The sequence below is a fragment of the Varanus komodoensis genome, unplaced genomic scaffold (genome assembly GCF_004798865.1).
Source record: "Varanus komodoensis strain SLA01 unplaced genomic scaffold, ASM479886v1 scaffold9, whole genome shotgun sequence".
Taxonomy (NCBI): Eukaryota; Metazoa; Chordata; class Lepidosauria; order Squamata; family Varanidae; genus Varanus; species Varanus komodoensis.
In genome coordinates, this window is record NW_025336598.1 from 18,495,593 (window position 1) to 18,516,537 (window position 20,945).

Genomic DNA, 20,945 nt, shown 5'->3' on the forward strand with positions numbered 1-20,945 from the left:
ATGGAAGTCACAGAAGCTGTCACTGAGGATCCAAATCAAATTCTGGAACAGATCTGGCACCTCAACCTAACTTTAGGAGAAACTCTTAAAAGTGAATGTCAAGAGAATGAGAGTTTAGAGTATGTTCCAGAACTGATTGCTCTCCTTCTGGACTTGGTCAAAGCCCTCAGCCAACAACTGGAGCACACAGCTAAGATTCTTCACAATACCTACAAGCTACTGAACACACTCCATGGTCAAGACTGGCAACAAGGTAAGTAAATCAGAATGTCTAAATATGTGTTGGATTATTTTGTTGTCTGAACCCAGTCACGATCTCCAAAGTAGCTTTAGAAAGCGAGGAGCTTCAAAACTAGCACGATTCAACTTTTGACTTCTTTTTTTCTTTCTCATATCCATGTGCAAACAACAACATTTTTCAACCACTGATCAGACAAGAGGGCTATGACATGAATTCTTGTGGCTTGGGGTAGTGACTGAGCATGAAAAGGCCATTACTTAAAGGATGCTGTTGTCAATCATCAAGTGCCAGGGTCTCAAAACAAACAACCTAGTGAGAGGGAGCAATTTTGTATAAGAATCATCATAAAGCATACATATATCACCATTTTCATAATACAAAGGAATGGAAAATTCATTTCTTTGGCTTTTGATGCAGGAACCTACAGTTCCTCTGGAACAATGAAGAAAGCCACAGAGGGTGCTTTCTTCTGGGAAAATAATGAAACTGGTGTACTCCATGTTTGATCTACATCTGTTCCTTTTCTGATTCTTTGCCATTCTTCAGCTTCTTCCACTGAGAAAAATACTTCTCAGTGCAGAGCCTCATTGTATTATAAAACTGAGCTGCTGAAGTCAGAAGGGCAAAGCAAATCAAGGCTATGAAGAAATTTGCGTGATTTTGAAGAAAGAAAAGTGTTTTGTGGGCTTCACCCTATAACAATGCATAGCACATATCTTTGAATACATGTTGATCAGCCTTAAATTACAGGACAGGTCCTGACTGCAAAGGTCATGCTTCACACATCTCCAGATAACTTAACCTACCACCTACACTCATATACTTGGTTGTAAGAAGTAAGACAGATGTAAGACAGATGTACTCTACTGAAGTAAGACAGATGTAATTCCATGGAAATATGCATAATAGATGGGATAGGCTAGACATGCACATGATGGGCATGTCATGAGTGGAGCCAGCTAGAGCTGGGGGTCAGACTAGATGGCCCAGGAGACCCCTTCTGACTCGTATGTTAGATTTTCAAGAGAATGTCTAAAATGTGGATCTGTTGACATCAATCCTCCATGCAAAATTCTGGGTTAAATCTGTAAGAGGAAGGTCTCCAACTGAAGGTTTGTCCATGCAATTTTAAGACACTCTTCTCCCCCACACGCACCACAGCTTAACCCCTTCAGCAGAGTCTCTTAATTCTGGCAATTTCTTTGGAATCCAGGGGTTGGAATTCCATCTCCACCAACAGATCTGATCCAGAGTAAATCTGGATCTAACCCCCTATGTTTACTGCCAATCATTTGCCAGGTCTCAGAGTCTATCATATTCTACCATTTAAAAAACAACACTACACCGTATGGGCTATATAGATGAAGGCAGATTTATTGGCAGCTTTGGTTATCTTTTTTTTGTTAATGGGGAAAAGATGAGCTTAATTAATTCTATCCTGTGGAAAAGTAGCTAAAAAGCAGTTGAAAGAAGATACAAGACGGGTGTGAACCTCCATGATTTGACTTACAAATGAAATTGTGCACCATGTATTTACCAAGGGATAAAACAACAACAATGCATTACCCTTTCTGTTTGCTTCCTCAGAGGCGACCAGCCTTGCAGATTGGCTTCTGAAATTAAGTAAGCACACAGTACATGCTGTTGGACAATTTGGAGACTCACAAAATGAACTGCTTGAACTGAGCAGTAGAAAAGTGGATCGAGGTCAGCAGATCCTGTGTGCATCTGAAACATGTGAGTGCGATGCTGGCAGAAAAGAAGTACATGATGTGCAGGTAGCACCATGTACAAGTCAGCCATCCTGTGAACCTTTCCCCATGCATGAGGAGGAACAAAAAAACCAGCTAAGAGGAAACAACGTGCTAGAAATGGAAACAATTCTATCCTTCCCTGAAAAATTACCTGGCAAAGAAGAGGAGTTTCCAGTACTCATGACAAATGAAAATCAAAGTATACCAGAGAAATCAATTGCAATGCAAAGTCAGAACAATGGCATGGGATCTCATTCAGTGACACCTTCAGCCAAGAAACTTTCGGAAAACATAGATTTGGGCGACATTCCAGGCAACCATGGAAAAAAGGCAATTCTGTCCAGAGAGGTGGAAAATAGCAGTGAAAACCAGCTGCAGATGCATCCCAATGAAGAAAAGCAGGCAGAAAATGGGAATAGCAGGCTGGGAGTGAAGCCAAGGAGGAGATGTAAAGGTGTCAATCAGAAGGAGAAAAGTAATGAAAGTGCCGAAAGCAACTCGGAAAGTTCTACAAGGTCAGAAGAGTTAGTTAAAAACAATCCCACCAACCTGTCCACCAGTAAGCCGGAGGAAGAGGACAATGGAAGTGTCGTGATGAGCAAAGAGTAAGAGCAAATTGTCTTCTTTGGCACCTCGGTAATAGCTTGTGGGGACAGTTCTGGGCCTCACATAGCTTTTGTTTCTGATTCTGCTGCAGGATGCACAACAGCCGCAATTCAAGCCAGGTTGTTAGGTGTGTGCAGCTGTGTCCCTCCTAGCTTTTTCCACCACAATTTAACAGTGTCTTTGCATACTTAACCTGGTTGAAATCAATGAATTTACCCGTTGCTTTGCTGGAGAAGATGAGAGTAATTTCTGCCCAACTGAAAGATGTAGATAATTCTATCAATTCCTCTGCAGAGGGAGGCAAACAGATCAAAGCCTGTTACCCAAGGCTACTGTTCCAGACTAATAAAGCATGCGTGGAACAGCCAGGCCAAAGCTGCAGTAGGAATCAGTTGATTCACAATAAGGAGAAGTAGGGGATGGGATCCTTCCTAATATTTCTCCCGGTAGGAAGAAGATCATTGGAATTCAAACTTTTAAAAGAATGTTAGATCATGCAGCCTGAGTGGCTATACTGCAAGGAATCATAGAATAGTACAGTTGGAAAGGGCCAAGGACATCAGGTCCAACCCCCTGCTGTTGCGACACCAGTTTAGACCATCCCACTCAAGAAGAGTGCATACACTGTCTGATAAAATTAGGGGTATGTGCACAGAAACCTGCCTGCTTCTGAACACACAAGGCCACTAGAGGAAATCACAGGATGAATCTGACCGAACACACTTGAGAGCCCACTATCGGGCCTACGCTGTGGCGGTGAGATTTTTTTCCGCTTGCATTTTCTCCTCACAATGCCGTCCGGTGGAGCTCTTTCGAGTGGTGCAAGGCCTGGTTCGTCCAGGTCCGAAAGAAGACCTGGTTCCACCCTCAAAGGCCCGCTGTGACGACTTTGCCAGGCATTTCAGGGAAAAAATCGCTCAGATTTGTCACGAGCTGGATTCCACTATTGATTCAGAGGTTTTAAGGGAGACGCCAACGCCGCCGTCTGGTCCAGAATTATTGGATGAATTTCAGTTACTGCGGCCCGATGATGTGGACAAGGTGCTTGGACGAGTACGTCCCACCACTTGCCTTTTGGACCCTTGCCCGTCTTGGTTAATAAATAATTCCGAGCACGGGATTGGGACCTGGATCTTGGAAGTGGTTAACGCTTCTCTGAGGGAGGGTCGGGTGCCTGCCCCTTTAAAGGAGGCGGTAGTCCAACCAGTCCTGAAGAAGGCGTCACTGGATCCAGAGATGGCCACTAATTATAGACCAGTGGCCGTTTCTGGGCAAGGTGTTAGAGCGGGTGGTGGCGGGACAACTCCAAGCACTCTTGGATGAAACTGATTATCTGGACCCATTTCAGTCTGGCTTCAGACCCGGGTACGGTACTGAATCTGCCTTGGTCGCCCTGTACGATGACCTGTGCAGGGAGAAGGACAGGGCAAGTGCGTCCCTGTTGGTTCTCCTGGACCTCTCAGCGGCTTTCGATACCATCGACCATGGTATCCTTCTGGATAGGCTTGTGGGATTGGGGGTCGGAGGCACTGCTTTGCAGTGGTTCCGCTCCTATCTCAATGGCCGATTCCAGAAGGTAGTGCTGGGGGACTATGGCTCTGCACCATGGCAGTTATGCCATGGAGTGCCGCAGGGGTCCATTTTGTCCCCTTTGCTGTTCAACATCTACATGAAACCGCTGGGAGAGGTCATCAGGAGGTGTGGGCTGCGGAACCATCAGTACGCTGATGATACCCAGCTCTACCTCTCGTTTTCCACCAATCCAGGTGAGGCAGTGGCTGTACTGAACCGGTGCCTGGCCGAGGTAATGGGCTGGATGAGGGCCAATAAACTGAAGCTCAATCCAGACAAGACGAAGGTCCTGTTGGTTGGCGGATTGGGCTTCGGAGAGGGTGAATTGAACCTTGTCCTGAACGGGGTTGCACTCCCTCTTAGGGACAAGGTCCGCAGCTTGGGAGTGCTCCTCGACCTGGAGCTTTCATTGGAAGCTCAGGTGACAGCAGCGGCGAGGAGCGCTTTCCTCCAGCTTCGGCTGATTCATCAGCTGCGCCCCTACCTGGAGTACGACTGCCTCGCAACAGTGACACATGCGCTGGTGACCTCCCGTCTTGACTTCTGTAACGCGCTCTACGTGGGGCTACCCTTGAAGACAGTCCGGATACTTCAATTGGTTCAAAATAGAGCTGCCAGGTTGCTGACGGGGACGGGGTGTTATGTTCACATGACTCCAGTTCTCCGTCAGCTTCACTGGCTTCCCATTGAACTCCGGGCCCAATTCAAGGTGTTGGTGATGACCTATAAAGCCCTAAATGGCTTGGGTCCTGGTTACCTGAAGGAGCGCTTACATCCATATATGCCCAGCCGCCCCCTGAGATCAGCGGGAGAGGCCCTTCTCCGGGAACCCTCCGTGAAAGAAATTAGGAGGGTGGGTACTCGGAGGAAGGCTTTCTCTGCGGTGGCGCCTAAGTTATGGAATGTGCTCCCCAGAGAGGTCCACCTGGCGCCGTCATTGTTTGTTTTTTGGCGCCAGGCGAAGACCTTTTTATTTAAGCGGCATTTTAAATGTTAATATTATTGAATTCTATCTGGCCAGGGCGGCTTATTTTATATTGTATGTTTGTATTTTATTCTAATGTTTACATTTTTAATTTATGATTATAATTAATTTATTGTTGTAAGCCGCCCCGAGGCTTCGGCGAATGGGGCGGCATAAAAATGTTTTAATAAATAAAATAAATAAATAGTTACATCAGGCAGCTCAATTTTAAGTCAGTACCAGAGCCTTTTCTGCAGTGGTCCCACATCCCTGGAATGCATTAATGACTGAAATGTGGTGGGTCTGAATACTAAAAGCCATTGGAAAAGCCCCTTAGACTCATTAATTTTCAACAGCTTTTTTGAGCTGTCTTTTTATGGAACTGCTGATTTTGATTGCAATTATTTTTGTTTATATATTTTTGTGGAGAGAAGACTGGGACGGCCTGAGAGAAAGTGGCTTGCTAAAGGCCATTTCAGGAGTTCACACTCAAACCAGGAACTTCCTTATTCATAGCTTTGTATCTTAGCATTTATATTATACTGAACAAGCTACAACTTGTCCTCTCTGTTGCTCTTTATTCTTGCAAATAATGGTCAATGTTGTGTTTTGTCTGCAGATTTCTCATGGAAGTGAGCAGTCAGAGTGAACCTGAAGTGGCTTGTGCAATTACTGCCCCTTGTAACATCCTAGAAAATCTTGCAATCACGGTTGTCAATTATTTAAGTTCCTTGGTGGTGGATAATGCAGAAGAACTGGTCAGCAATGTCATCTGTGTTGAGCATATCAACCAACCAACCGTTTCTCCAATCACCCTCACCATACCATTTACTTCACGCTACAGAGGGATGTACAAAGATATTATGGTGAAGATGACTGACACAAACTTTAAGTCAAGTTATTTAACTCCAGTCTCTTTGGAAGGATACCAAGGAAACCACAAGGTTGGTAAGCTATTAAGTAGGTGCAGTTTTCATGCTGGGGGAAGCCAGAAGGCCTAGATGCAATTATTTTCCACTTTGAATTAGTAGAAAAACCAAGGCTGTAACTTCCCTAGAGCCACAAGGAACCCAGATGAATTTAACGTTGTGTTGTTCCTTTTCTTCAACACTGTACTGTGTAGCTTTTTTTAACGGAATTGATCTTTCAGATCATGTGGAGAGCTCTTATTCCAGAGCCCAATGACATGCATGCAGAGTGTTCAGTGACAGTGCAAACAATCTCTGTATCATTAAGTAAAATGTCATGAGAAGCCATGCAGCAGAAGCAAAATATACCACACATGTGCCATTTACAGTGAATGCAACATGTAGAATAGCCCCACCACTTTTCATTCAAGGAAGGGATTCATTATTGCCAGAAACCCCTCCACCCCTAATTCCTACAAATAGAGGACTGTCCTCTGTAAAAGAGGATGGTCTTCCTTAGAAAAGGATGCATGGCTACTCTAACTGCCCCAGGCCATCCACATCAGGCAGATGGGTCTGTAAGCCTCCATTCTAATTCACCCCATGCTCGTGGTTAGCTGAACATAAGAAGCAGTGCCCTCATCCCTTCAGTGCTGCGAACTGGTTGCCAGATCAATCTCCACAGGTCTTTCCAGTGGTCTTTAAGTCCATTCAGACCTCCAATTCGTGCAAGTTTCCATGATCCAGAGCACAGACCATTCTCATCTACAGCATCTCTTTTTCCCCCCTTTTTCACACAGGGGACTTTTGCTGAGGTGAAAACCTGCCAGCTTGGCTTTTTTTGTGTGGTTTCATGCTTAAAGAAGGAGACGTTGACCATTCCACGGAAAGGTCTCTCGCGAAAACTAAGCATGGACTGCAGAATTTCCTTTTGCTATCCACCATCCACTTTCAATTCCCGGGTGACAATGCACCTAAAGGTATGCTTGAAAAGTGTTTGTTATAACTCTTGAGAATTGGAAAATACTGGAAGAATTGGGGAAATGCTGGAAAAATGTAGCAGCGCCTGACCTTGATGGCAGAGAATGCTGGAATGGTTACGGGAACAGACATTTGAGCTTGTAACTCACACAGAGCAAGTACTGGGTCCTAGTCACCCAGTAACTGCAGTATACAGTGATGACTAGCACATGTGAAACAGCCACCATAGGTCAAAGCTTCCAAACAACTTTAAACAACAATATTTCAATAATCCAAGTTCACACATTCAGCTACAAGCAGAGTGAGACGTCACCAAGCCATGTATGAGTCTGACTCCTTTAAAACTAGGACAGTTCTCTCAAGGTCTAGAGCAACACTGGGGTTGAGAAAGGAAGCACAGCACTGACTTTACCCACGTGCTTTTGGACAACTAATGGCATGAAGAAATTTAGGAAAGAACTACTCCACCTAAGGGGTTGGAAATTCCCAATGAGAAATTTGCCTCTCCTCCCCCTCCCCTCCCCCCCTCCCCCCCTCCTCATTCTCCTTTGTACACCAAGTCTCCATGGCAATATTGCAAACTGCTTTTGAAAGCCTTTTCAGTTTCTGAAAGAATTTTCCTCATAGGTTAGGAGGCTGCTGTACAACATAAACCAACTGCAAAAGATGCCAAACTTAGATGTCCATTTATTTGGCTTCCAGCCAAAGGGCATAGATGCACTGTTGATATGTTGTTAGTATTTCTCTATAGAACAGGAATTAGCTTTTGTTTCTGCCAGCGGGAGGGCATTGCTCCTGTTTAAAGCATTTTTTCTCACAAGAAACAGAGATCGACATTCACTTCATCTCTGGGTGGCAGCAAAAGCTTAGGAAATAATTTCTAGATGTATTATAACTGTAGATATTCAGTTGTAGTCTTCCTGGAAAAAAGACCACTTTTTATCCACTTTATAATTCAGCAACTTCTCTAATAATGTCTCACATTTTTGTGCATCTGCCTGCCTGCCTGCCTTCTCCTGAACCACTTTGTGTGTGCGGGTGAGAGCCATGAAGTTGGAAAGTAGATGGAAAATGTTGATCATATACAGCATTTGACTAGTCTGCTAATTCTTACTCTAGTGAAATGCCTTGCCAAAAGCACCACCACCAGCCCAGGACTGCAATGGAGTCTGCCTGTCTATCCCCACCATTTTAAAAAGCCTTGAATTAGAGCAGCAGTCATTACACCTTTCCCCACTAGGGAGCTTGAAGAAACCCACAATAGATTCAAAATGCTGCAGCACTTCTGAGTTGCAAAAATTCTACAGACTTGAAGACTGGTTTGGTACTTTTGGTGGGGATTTGCACAAGTTTACATGGGTACTAATGCACATAAGTGAAGATAGGCCTCACAGTGATAGGCATTAAGGTTAATGTGCACTTGGCATGAATGAATACCCCCTAAAAGAAGCTAATCTTGTAAATGTGCAGATGTCACAATATAAGACATCGTTTATAAGACAATATATACATCGCTTTCCCCCAACCTCATATCAGGCTAATGTCTAAGCCTACCAGTGCCTCTAAATAAACTGAAGAAAGACTTCCATGTTGAACAAGACTGGAAGTTGCAGCTGAAAGAACTGAGCGATATTCTGTAGATCATCCCATCATTTTGTAGGCATTTCATTAGGAAAACAATCATTCTCAAAAAGTAAATCCTTGCTTGGATATTGCATGCTTGTTTTAGAATTTGCTTTATGGTAGACACAGAAAAGAGAGCAGAAGTTTGCCATCTTTTCCATTCTGCAGATCCCCTGCAGGAATTTTGTCCCATCTGCCATAAGTATGGAAGCAAGTGCTCCGTACAGACACATTCAGAACATTTCCTTACTTAAAGAGAAGTCCATCCCTGCCAGAACATCAGGACATAAGAGCCTAGGGCCACGATGCTGCTTGCCGAATGACCTTCATCCTGCTTAGCAGGGGAACTACGTCATGGCTGGTGATAAGAGAAGAGTGATCTCAAATTACAGGAAAGAGAAGATTCTGGCAAAAGTTTCTGGGAAACTACTTTTGTTGACGCATAGCAACTTCAGCTGTACTTTAACTTTACATTAGGGGCTTTCAGTCACTGACCCTTGGGTCAAATCCAACTCTCTGGGTGCAAGGAGGTGTTATTTGGCTTCAGTTACATGTGGAGGTAAAGCAAAAGGGATTATATAAGCAGTGATGGGGCAGAAGAACTTGGAAGCAGACTCATCTGAAGGCTGAGCGCAGGAAATGCCTCCATGCCAACTTCCCTTTCTAGTCACTGGACAGGGCTTCAGAATGATGACTTCTTTGGAGCAGGAGGTAAATGCTGTGTATGTTACATACAAGCACCATGTTGATGGACTGCAGAGCCCTTTGGTTTCTGCCACTCTAGTTGGCCTCAGAACACAGGCAGAGCAGCAGGTGAAAGGAACGGAACGGAACAGAATGGAAAGGGGGTTTCCTTGACAAGCCCTGCTGCTGGTGCCCACCATTTTAATTTTTGACATAGTGCTTCAGGGACCCTGAGGGGGAACACACAGATATGGGCTATTGTGGTAGCATAGCAATTTATCAAATACATACATACATGTGAATATGCTAGCCACAGCCACGGGTACTCCAGCATTTTAGATCAGAAGTAGCCCCACCAGAGGGCTTGGGCCATTGGCAGCTGCCCAACAATGCCCTCTCATGGCGCCAGGCCTGACCGCTTCCAGTGAATGACAGATAATGACAATGACCTTTATAATTATACACAGGTGCAACCAATTGAGCCATCGACAATATCTTTGTTAAAAACCAAGCATGAGACATATTATTCTGTAGTGTCGACAAGCCCTCTGGTGTATCTGCAATATTGTTCATCCCAGCCGTTCAACAAATCCATCACAGTTATTCTGCCTTGTCCCCCAAACCAAGAGAAGAAGAGGGAGAGCGAGGAGACAGACCGAGAGAGAACAACTAGTGCTTCTATACACAGGGTTTCAGCAGTGCATCATTTTCGGTGAGAAATGCCTGTGACTACCTACTTGAAAACAAGGTGTCTCTTCTATGTATACACCTGGTGGCATCTTTATTATCCTTCCTGTGCCAGGGGAAAACATTTTTATTCACCAGGTATTTAAAAAATTAATAGTGGATAAATTTTGTATATTTATATTTTAATTTTGTATTTCTGCTGCTGAATTGTGGGTTATATGCAGTTACTGCTGTTTGTAATTTTTAGGGCTGCTTTTGTGTTTTGATCAGGTATTTTAGTCTTTGTATTTGGGTTTTTAATGTTTTGAACCACGCAGAGAGCCCTTGGTGCTAGCAGGGCAGTATATAAATGCAATAAATAAAGAAATATTCTCAAAGGTACTTGTAGGTCTTTTCTCTGAGGACTGAGCAGCTTTTCTGCCTGGTAGAATATCTGCATGTTAATTATAGAAACTATAGGATCATTCCTGCTGTACTGAGATACTATCAGGTCATGCATTTGCCCATCCCTTCCATCAGCATCAGTGATATAGAGAGAAGTGGGGACATAGCATTGGCAATGATGCCACAACATGGAACAAGTGGACCCACAACTTAGGGGGAGAGATAGAATTCAACACTGGAGTTGCAGCATCTTCATATCGGATGTAATGTGCAGTTTCCACCCTGAGTCTATTCAGTGTAGTCAGAAATCAGTGAGGTTAGAAACAGCTTCAAGGATGTTTTGGAACCAAAATGCTCTAGCAATAGAGAATCAGTGCAACAGTCTGCATAAATATAAGACAGAGCAGATAAGATGGAGCAAGGTGATGGAGGCACTTCACATCTTCAGAGGAACACTCAGTGTTTGCTACTTGGGTCTGGGAGGTATGATCATGGGCAAAGAGAAGAGGCAAGAAAACAGTGCAAGCTTTGTTCTCACAGCTTATTCCCACAAATGGCCCATTTTGCGATATGTCCTTAAATGACAGTTTTCCAAGGACCTACTCTAAAAGAAGCTGTTAATTTTTCTGTCCCACCTTTCACCCATTGTGGACCACAAGGTGTGTACATGCAATTCCCTGGTGATCTCCTCTCCAAGCTCAGGAGATACAAAGATTCAAGCCCCAGACCTGCCTAGCTTCAACATGGTGGACGCCTTATGTACTTTCAGACAATACTAAGCTCATTTGTCTGCAAGGGAAATCTAATGATCTGCCACTGGCTTCTGATTGTAAAGGATTCTGTGTATGTTCCAGGAATGAGGCCTGCTTGGATTCACCATTGCCCATGTGAATTGAGTGTGGTTCCCACATTGGGTAAATGCTGCAGGGGAACACTGGTAGTAGTGAATTTGCTATCTTTCTGGGTTGTTTGTCTGCCACTGCTGATCTTTTTGAGGAGCCCCGGTAAGATTTGAAGAACTGCAGCATTCTGCTTGCTACTATTTACAAGCTATTTTGCTTGAACTGAAGCAACAAAGCCTGATTGTTTACTGCATCAGTCTTCTTCAAAGTAGAAGTATGTGGATCATATTGACACACATATATGTTGACCATGCGAGAGAAAAATGTGGAAAAGGCCCCACATTCCAGTGAAAGGCTTTATTATTGTCCTTTGTATTTCAGAAATTAGATTTCCTTCTTTGAGGGTTTCTTTAAGGGCTTCAGCATGAGCAATCTGACATTGCTAATCCTAACACAACATTGATTCTGCAGCAGAAGTTCCTCAAAGATCCAGTCAGAAATCCATTCCCAGCCAGCTGCCAAATGGAAAATTATTTTCTCTTTTTCTAATCAAACTGAACAGCAATATTTTCACCACCCATTCTGTAAATAAATGTGGAATCCAGTAAGGTTCAAAATGGGGCTTTAGTCTAATAAATACTTGCATGATATATCATTAGTAGCAATTAAGGAGACATCCTGTGTTCACTACCAATGAGTAAAAGACAAAAATCTGCAAAAAAAAAAAAAAAAGTTGTGTTTTCATCTGAGTCAAAAGAGCAACATGGCCAGCTTTCAGTAAGGAGCTTCTCAGAGAACAACACAAGCATTCTAGTATCCTGTGCAGCTTTTTTTAAAAACATGCAAGTCATTAGCATATCTGGTCACTCAATGAAGTCATTGGATAAAGGCAGTATTGATGATTCCATAGAGAGCACCTAGCATAGTTTTAAATGGCATAATCCTATGCATATTTAAATTGAAAAAGGGGCCTACACCTCCCAGTGCTTTTAATGCATTAAGACCTTCTCCATGGAATCCCTTGCTTGCTGATGTCCAGCATGAACCAACCTAATTCTATTCCCAGCATCTGCTGAAGATATTCTTATTTAAACATGCTTTCTCTGGTTGCAAGCCTAGCAATGGTTTCATTGGCATAATTAATATTAAATAAATATTGTTCCTCTTTCATATTAGAGACTGTGATTATGGTTCACCACTAGGGAGCTTTTTAGATGCAGAACAGTCTAAAAGTACGATAAATATGTCTTGTGATTCTCTAGAGCAATGAGTGCCTCCCCAAGAAAACATGGTGAGAATCTCAGTGAATCTTTAAAATTACTGGGATACAGAAATAAAGAAGAGGGATGGGTGCTATTGGATGACATCACAGTGAGAAATGCACGGAATGGCCTCGTGTCATTTGAATTAGATGAGCACTTAGACAGGTGAGATAAAATCATATTGGTAGCTGAATGTAAAATTGCTGACTCATTATGCAGTCCAGTAAATAGATAAAGGGTTTGGCATGAATCAGTCATGTATAGAGCACATTCAATGGGCTGAATCTAATGCAATGCCACCACAAACATAAATGGCCTTGTGCTAGATTTTATCACTAACAGTCGCTTTTTGTTTTTATAGAATTTTACTGTACTTGCTACTGTTTTATTGTTCTAATTCTACATTGTAAGCCGAGGTATGTGGTGACGGCATATAAAAGTTTTAAAATGAAAAATAAATAAAATAATGTGGCACCAGGGGTACTTGCTGCTGCAATGGGTTTTGCACGGATTGGCATTTCATTTGCACTAGCACAGTGAACTCTCTGTTAGTGCTTCTTGACTTTAACACAGTTAAACTTTTAAATTAACGCTGAAAGTCAAGATGAGTTTGAAGAGCATGCAGGATGGGTTGATTCCAGGGGCTGTGGCATGTGCAGGCCATGTTTCCATAATCAGAATCAAGAAGTGGATAGAACATGTGTTCTTTTCTTGATTAAGTCCATGGGTGTTAAGGTCTTTGGTCTATAGGCTGCTTCGGGCATTTGAAAACCAAACAGAGTAAATGCTGCAAGGAAGGGGAGTGAGGATGGGCATGCTAACTCTGGCACTCCCAGAACAATTCCCACCACACTTGGTGGGAAGGGACAACCCTCTGTAGTGGAGAACTTCTTTGATGGATGAGGCCGTATTTGAGATGTGCAGTGCTGAATTCTGAGGGTACCAAATCTTGAAGAGAGCTTCCACAGATCAAAAAGCCTCCACTGTGCAGCCACTTGCCATCTTCATGTGGAGGCCACCAAGAAAGGGGTGGAGAGGAGTCAAAGGGACACACCTAGAAATGGCCAGAGAGGGCTTTTGAACTCATGCCGTGGGCCATAAGAAATTAAGCATGGCCCTGGGGCTGCAGGCTACCCATCACTGCTCCATAGGAATGTTGCCAAATCAGAGAGGCTGTGGCCATCAAAACTAATTATTTGGAAGCCAGTTGTTCAAATCTGTTACCCACTGTACGTTATCCAAACAATATCATGAGGACAAAATAATCAGATCGGAAGTCCCAGCTGTATTACTGAAGTGAATGCTGAAATGCTTAACAGAACAATTGTGGGTATTTCTGTTTTGTTATTCACTTATTTCCCATATACAATTGCTTAGTGTTTAACAATATACATCTAGGGTCCAGGGAGTCTAGTTTTCAGTGCTATGGTGCTTTAACATTGAGATATATTCTGTTTTCTTAATACAGCTTTATTATCATTCGACTGTCATCGCCTATGGACAACACACATCTGCTTCAATTTATTCAGAATCTGGAGCAGGCCATCTACAACACCATGGTGAAAGTGGTTTTATATCAGCAAAAAGAAAATCCCTACAAGATAGTTGTCTTACTGGTTCCATCCAAGGAATTGAACTTGGAGCTGCAGAGTCTGCGTGAAGAGGGATACTTTGGCCCTCCAGAACCCTCTCAGCAGTTCAGCATGAGAGAAGGAGAACAGGTTCATTTTAGATTTAGTGGAAATATTTTTGCTTCAGGTAAATCAGTATTCTGCTGTGTGTTTATTTATTTTTATTCTACTTGCCACAAGAATCAAAATGGCACCCCCAAAAATACAATAGCATAAAAAACTCAGTACCAATAAAACACAATAAAACAACACAATTAATCAGCAATAAAACCACACACTTTGGCTTTATGATATTTTGCATAGGACCTTTCATTAAAAAGTGGTTTATAAATACGTGAAGGAAGTAAACCCACACACTTTAAAAAGTATTGATTGAGAGTATTAACTTGCATTACCCTGTCCTTTTTAAATGGTATATCTACAGATGATGGGATAGCCTTTGGAAAAACCTACAAGCTTACTTTTCATGCACAAAGGAAGCCAAGGCTTGCCCTCCAAATCAAGGAAGTGGATGAATTTGGCAACTACAGTTCACCCCATTACAAGGGAACGGCCTTGTTTTACAAAGTGAGCAAAGATAACATCGCCAAGAACTCGGAACACCCACACGAGCTGGATGATTACCAGCCTCAGGCCCTCCTCTGCAAGCTGTCCCTAACCTTGCCAAAGGTGAGTTGCTTACTCACAAATTTTCCTTGCTGGGCATAATGAAGCAGACCAGTCAAATGCTGAAGTGTCCCTTCATTCTCTCTAAAAAGTGAGCAAACATGTTTGAGTTTTGCCTACCTCGCCACTCAGCTTTCATCAGCCACAATCCAAACCATGATTTTCTTTCATTGATTTATTTGATTTCTATACCACCTCTCCTACAAAGCAGCTAGCTTGAGTAAAAAAAACTTTGCTACAACTTTTATCATCATAAAAATAAATAGATGAAACACACAATTTTTAAAAAGCTTAGACCCCTGCATGACCTCTCCTTTTACTGCCACTGCACATTCTCTTCCATCAAGTTCCTAGATTGGATCAGGACCCAGAAGAAAACAAGATTTCAGGCATTCCTTGGCAAGGTACAGAGATGAGCTCAGCTGTCTTTCCCCTGCCATCCATACCTCTCCTGCAAGTAAAAAAGAGAGTAAGGATGGATGGCACCCCAATTCCCCACTACCCCTTTCTCAAAGGATGATGACAGTCAACTTTTTACATGGGTGGAGGCTAAAAGCAACAGGTGCTTCATTCAGCAGTCAGTTCGCAAAAGCCATTTTGCTTCCTAGCATAATAGCTGCACAAAGAGCTTTATGATTCCCTGGCAGGAAATGAGACATGCTGCATCATTTGCAGCCACAGAGAAGCCTGGAGGCAATTCTCATCTCACCACAGGCGAGCAGAGGAATAGCTGTCTGCACACCCTAGCAGACACACCCATGGGTAAATTACGAAGGAAAGGGTCATTAACCATGTTTGTCGTATAGAATAAAGAGTGTGAAGAAAGAATGGAAAGCCTGGTGGACACTGTTGGTCTTAAACAGGGAAGCTCTAGGTTTAAATCCCAGTTCCATGAAGAAGTGTGCACTGCATGGCCTTGGGCCAATCACTCAGTGTCTGATGAGCTTACCTGGTTGGACTGTAATGAAGATAAAATAAGAGGCATGCACATATCAGGTGATCAAGTTGCATGCAATCATCTACTTAGCAAAAGAGCGAGATTTTGAAAAAGGAGTGAACACATGGGTGTGTCTTCTATACAGAGTCATCATGGTCATAAAAATATGTGACATTTGCCTTAACGTTTGGTAAAGAAAGGAACTATATTGTTTGCTTAACTTTTACTCCATCTACCTTTGAATAACATTCTCCCTCCTCTGAATATCTATCCTTGTGCAGAAGGAAAAGCTGATCAGCCGCCCACAAAGCACAAAAAGAACCTCATCCAATGCATCAGGTAAGGAAAGTTCCCCAGTCTTCTGCAGCAATTAGCATGCAATATGATCCTTTGTGTGTTCATTGTTGCAGCTTCAGGGCAGAGCTACACATTACTTAGCCAGTTCATGTCTTCAAACCACTGTTGCAGCTTCTCAGTTGCCAAGTGGCTGTGGGAGGGCATGTTTGACAGGAAAAAGGGCAGGCAAGAGGGTGGGCTTTATTTATCTCTTGGCCCACGTCTTTATCTGTACTGGGGTTCTGTGCAGCATCAGTATGCCTAACATGGGTAGGGTAACACAGCATAAGCTTATAGGGCAAACAGATGCACCAATAATCATGGAACTGAATGTTATGTTATTTTTGTTGTAAAGGACAGCAATGAAAAGTTTAGGATGGAGTCCAGATGAAGACTGCTGGGAACAGAGAGAGGGTTTAACCACCAGTCTCAGGCTATAAAGCTGCAACAACCCTCCCTCTTCTTCTCATCAGACTTCTTCCCATGGTTGGTCCTTGCTTTAGAAAGCAAGCTGAGCCAAAAGGAAGACTGCAAATGGTAGCACAACCAGCAGCCTTCTTCCACAGGACAAACAAAGGCCACCAGTCACACAGGCAGAAGAGGGATGCCGCTGGTGCAGCACCTGCCGGGCTCACTTCCTGGCAGGTCCCCATGCAAACGCTTGCGTGCTTATTAATTTATTAAAGTTTTTATATGCTGTCCAATACCAGAGTCTCTGAACGGCTTACAAAAAACAACAACAACATACCAACAAACAACACACTGTATCCGACCATTAATGAAAAAATCAAAGATAAAACCAATTAAATGTTAAACTGTTATTAAAATTGGACTCATGCCCATGAGAAGCAGGCCAGAGTGTGGGGAGCCCGGCCTATAAATCCAACAGGTTCTCAGACCCAAAATGGATTTCTCCCACATCCCTAGTGATAGGTCTTTTCTGGGTTCCTGTCTGAACTTTAAGAGGGTTATCCATTGTACTGAAACTACATCCTATGAACTGGGCATGTTCAGCCTTGAGAAGAGAAGACAGAGGGGGGACCTGGTATCCTCAATCCTACCTCAAAGGCTGTCACAAAGAGGAAGGTCCAGATCTCTTCTTGCTGATGCCACAGTGTAGGAAATGGAATAATCAACTCAAGTTGTGGCAACCCACATTCACGCTAGATATCAGGAAAAGTTTCCTCACTGCCAGAGCAACTGGTTCAGACAGTGGAACCAGTTGCCTAAAGAGGTTGTGGGTTCTCCCACATTAAAGACATTCAAGGTGAAACTGGATAGTCATCTGAGCGGGATGGTGTAAACTGGTGTCCTGCAACAGCAGGTGGCTGGAGCTGATGGTCTTCCTGGCTCCCCCTAACCCTACTATTCAATGATTCTATGATACTTAAAAGTTCAGACTAAAGCACACAGTAGATCTACATCCCACTGATGTTGCAGCCTGCAGCCTCCACTAGATTGAGCAGTGCTGTCCCCCACTGCCCTGTGGTCCTGACCTGGATCAGACTCTCCTCCTGGTCACTCTTTGCAATCAAAAACTAATCACGCAACTGGTAGTTCCATGATTATCAGCTTCTGTGGTTTGTATGCACACACTCTTGTTCCCAGAATGAATGTCAAGGACACATTTCCTGGCAGTCTTTTCCATGTATCTTTTTAGAATCTTTAAAAAGTTTATTGCCTTCTTTTCAAAAGAAAGAAAGAGAAGAATGTCTTTATAAGTTAATATTTTAACTAACAGAGGCAATGTGGGACAACGTACTGTACTGGCTGGCACAAGAGCTGTCAGAAGATAACGCTTCATGCCTCGCGCTCTCTCTGCCTCTCCACCGAAGCACCCTTCAGCTTATTAAACTGAAGTGCCCCGATAATCTCACAGAGCAGATCTATGAACTCCTGTGCTTTTGGAGAAGGAATCTTCCCAGATCAGCTGACAAGCTCCAGCTCCTCTCCCGCTATCTCTGTAAGAGCGGCCGAAGCGATCTCGTGGAAGATCTGTACTTCAAGTGGAAAAACAAAGCCTTTGGGAGAAAAATCTATGGATAGAAGTGCCAGTTTGGACTGCATTAATTTAATGCATTAAATCAGCCATTTTGGACCGATTTCTTTACGGGGGGGTAAAGGCATGTATGGTATTGTTTTTCTCTTTTGCTCTTACTTAGGATACAGTCCTATGCAGGTTAGGAAAAAAACCAGTCCTTAATGAGTCCTTAATGGCTGATTATTTAGATTAGTTTTGTAATTGATTCATTTTCATGGTATTCCTCAGAAATGTTTACTGCTAGATATGTGCATGTTTCTTCAGTTGCTTGGCAATGTATTCATTTGTTAAGCCTGCAGGATGAAATTATATATGTTAGGGTACAGTCTAAAGATTGGGGGTGGGGGAGGTATTGAAAGCTACTGCAAGACAGAAAAATCCTAAATACAGTATATAACCTGTCCTTAGAAGCACATCTCATTGAATTCAGAGGTGCTCATCCCAAGTGAATCAGTACAGGATCATAGTTCTGATGTAATAACTAACTTGATAATTACATGGTAATTTATTAAACATTTTAATGACAAAGTGCTTGTCAACCATCCCAGTGCCTTGCCACTAACTGGCCATGGCACTTTGATGAGGTTTACTGTTTTATCCCATTAAATACTGTTTGGTATGTTTTACTTATAACTCTGAATGTAAACATATAACTTCTTAAAATAGGCAATGATTTAGATAAGATGCTTTGTGTTTCCCTGCTCCCAAACAGAACCTCAGCCTCCCTTGTTACTGCAGAATCTGGGAGGCTTTCCCTAGGATCTGTGTAGCAAGTTGCTTTTTGGACATAGTTTTCAGTGGGCTTCCCTATATGAAGCTTTTGACCCACCACCTTGCCAAGGCTTCTGCTTCCAAATTCTTCACAGGGTTAAGATCAGCTCCTTTACACATTTCCCCCAGGGATTTTCTTCCTCTACTTGTCCGTATGTTCCATTACACAACTGCAAGTGGTGGTGCTGAAGTATGGCAAAACTACATAAATACAGACAATTTTAGAGCAGACTTTCTAAATAATACCACATTTCCTTCAATCTGAAAGAGAGAAAGAGTGGGGGGGGGGGGATCTTTGCAATGCTCAGGAAAAGTCCTGGAGGATGATGGTGTCATGTAAAGCAACTGGAGACTACCATGAGGGAGTAATCATGAGTGCAAAATATAAGTTTTGTATAGAAAAATTCTATGTCTACAATTTTTCAGTGAAAGGCCTTAGTCTGGCTCTGCCTATCAGTCTCCTTAAAATGTGAGACCAAAAAAAACCAAAAAACATGCAGGCAGTTGAAAATACAAGTTTTACATGTTACCTGATATAAAAACTGTCTGATCTTGTTGTGAAACATAAAGTACTAGTCCAGGCTCCCCAGTAGTCTCAAAGTCTGGCAGAATATGTCCACTTCTTCTCCTCCCTGGACAAAGATACTCCCCACAGAAACCACTGTGGTTGTCCACAGACTGTGCACCAGCAGGGCCGTCTTAACGCATGGGCCTGATGGGCACTTGCCCGTGGGCCCCATACTAATCTGTGTATGTTAACCCTTGGAAAATTGGAAAACTTCCAAAATTAACAGTAGTTGTAGTTGTCGTAGGGGCCCCAGTACACTGCTTTGCCGGGGCCCATAATGCTGTTAAGTCGGCCCTGTGCACCAGTGCTTGCAAGATGAATGAAGTTATTCTAGAATATGGAGGCCCCTTTCCTGGAAGTCAGGTGAAGTTGTCAGTGTTCTAAGTCTGGGGATATCTGAAAATATAACAATATCCAATATAACAATATTATAAGGAACTGCTATACTTTGTGCATTTATCCTTTTCTTTTGGCCTTAGCCATTTTATATCCCTCACTTCAAGTAAAATTTTGGTATTTTGAATGATGCATTTTGGTGTAACACTTTGATATAGGATTCTGCCACACTAGTGCTATCAAATTTATCAAACACTTTATGCTACTCTGTTTTGGACTTCTGAATGTCAGTGAATGTATCTTTAAGTAACAAAGCATACGTACACATGCATAAGGAGACCATGGTGCTATAGTTACATGCACAAACTACAATCACACCGCCCTGTGCAGTTCAACATTTTCCTTTTGAAAAAGCTGTACAGTTCGTAGCTGATAGAATGGCTTTGTCATTATATCGGTTATTGTTGAATTGTGAGTTGGTGCTTAAATATGGGTTATCTTGTTGACTCAATACAGCTGTGCTAACAAGCCATGGCTTGTTGTTTGTTGTTGGGTTGTGAACTGTGGGTTGTTCCTATAGTTTATCTGAACAACAAGCTGCATTCAAACAACAGAATAATCCATGAATCAACAAGCCATGGCTTGTTGTTTGTTGTTGGGTTGTGAACTGTGGGTTGTTCCTATGGTTTATCTGAACAACAAGCTGCATTCAAACAACAGAATAATCCATGAATCAACAAGCCATGGCTTGTTGTTTGTTGTTGGGCTGTGAACTGTGGGTTGTTCCTATGGTTTATCCGAACAACAAGCTGCATTCAAACAACAGAATAATCCATGAATCAACAATCATTCCTTGGTTCAATGACAACCACACTCAACTGGCTTGTCCAAACCCTGTCGCTCACCATGGAAGGACCTCTGTCTACATTAGGTGTTCAGGGTGCACATGTGCACCTTTTGGCCAGAGCCAATCTGCCCCAGCAGAATTCATTCATTCATTCATTCATTGCATTTGTATGCTGTCCCATAGCCAAAGGCTCTTTGGGCAGCTCACAGGACAATCTAAATACATTTAAAATACAGATAAAATAAATAGCAATAACAAACAAACCATAAAACATAGTAAAATTAAAATACAACATAAATAGAAA

At 42.8% G+C, this 20,945-nt stretch overlaps 1 protein-coding gene across 1 annotated transcript; it reads left to right on the forward strand.

Moving 5' to 3' along the window:
* Positions 1–18,124, forward strand: DTHD1 (death domain containing 1). Its single transcript, XM_044418266.1, has 11 exons — positions 1–257; positions 1,340–1,357; positions 1,839–2,600; positions 5,757–6,081; positions 6,846–7,025; positions 9,801–10,045; positions 12,509–12,673; positions 13,977–14,266; positions 14,564–14,808; positions 16,024–16,081; positions 17,820–18,124. The coding sequence occupies exons 1-11, from the start codon at positions 1–3 to the stop codon at positions 18,122–18,124; spliced, it is 2,850 nt and encodes a 949-aa protein (XP_044274201.1).
* Positions 18,125–20,945: the final 2,821 nt, after the last annotated feature.

Excerpts from the sequence above, each read along its gene's own strand:
- DTHD1 (XM_044418266.1), top strand. The coding sequence starts at position 1 with ATGGAAGTCACAGAAGCTGTCACTGAGGATCCAAATCAAATTCTGGAA. Across the intron at positions 2,601-5,756 it reads AGTGTCGTGATGAGCAAAGA|ATTTCTCATGGAAGTGAGCA; the intron begins GTAAGAGCAAAT and ends TTTTGTCTGCAG. Across the intron at positions 6,082-6,845 it reads GATACCAAGGAAACCACAAG|GGGACTTTTGCTGAGGTGAA; the intron begins GTTGGTAAGCTA and ends TTTTTCACACAG.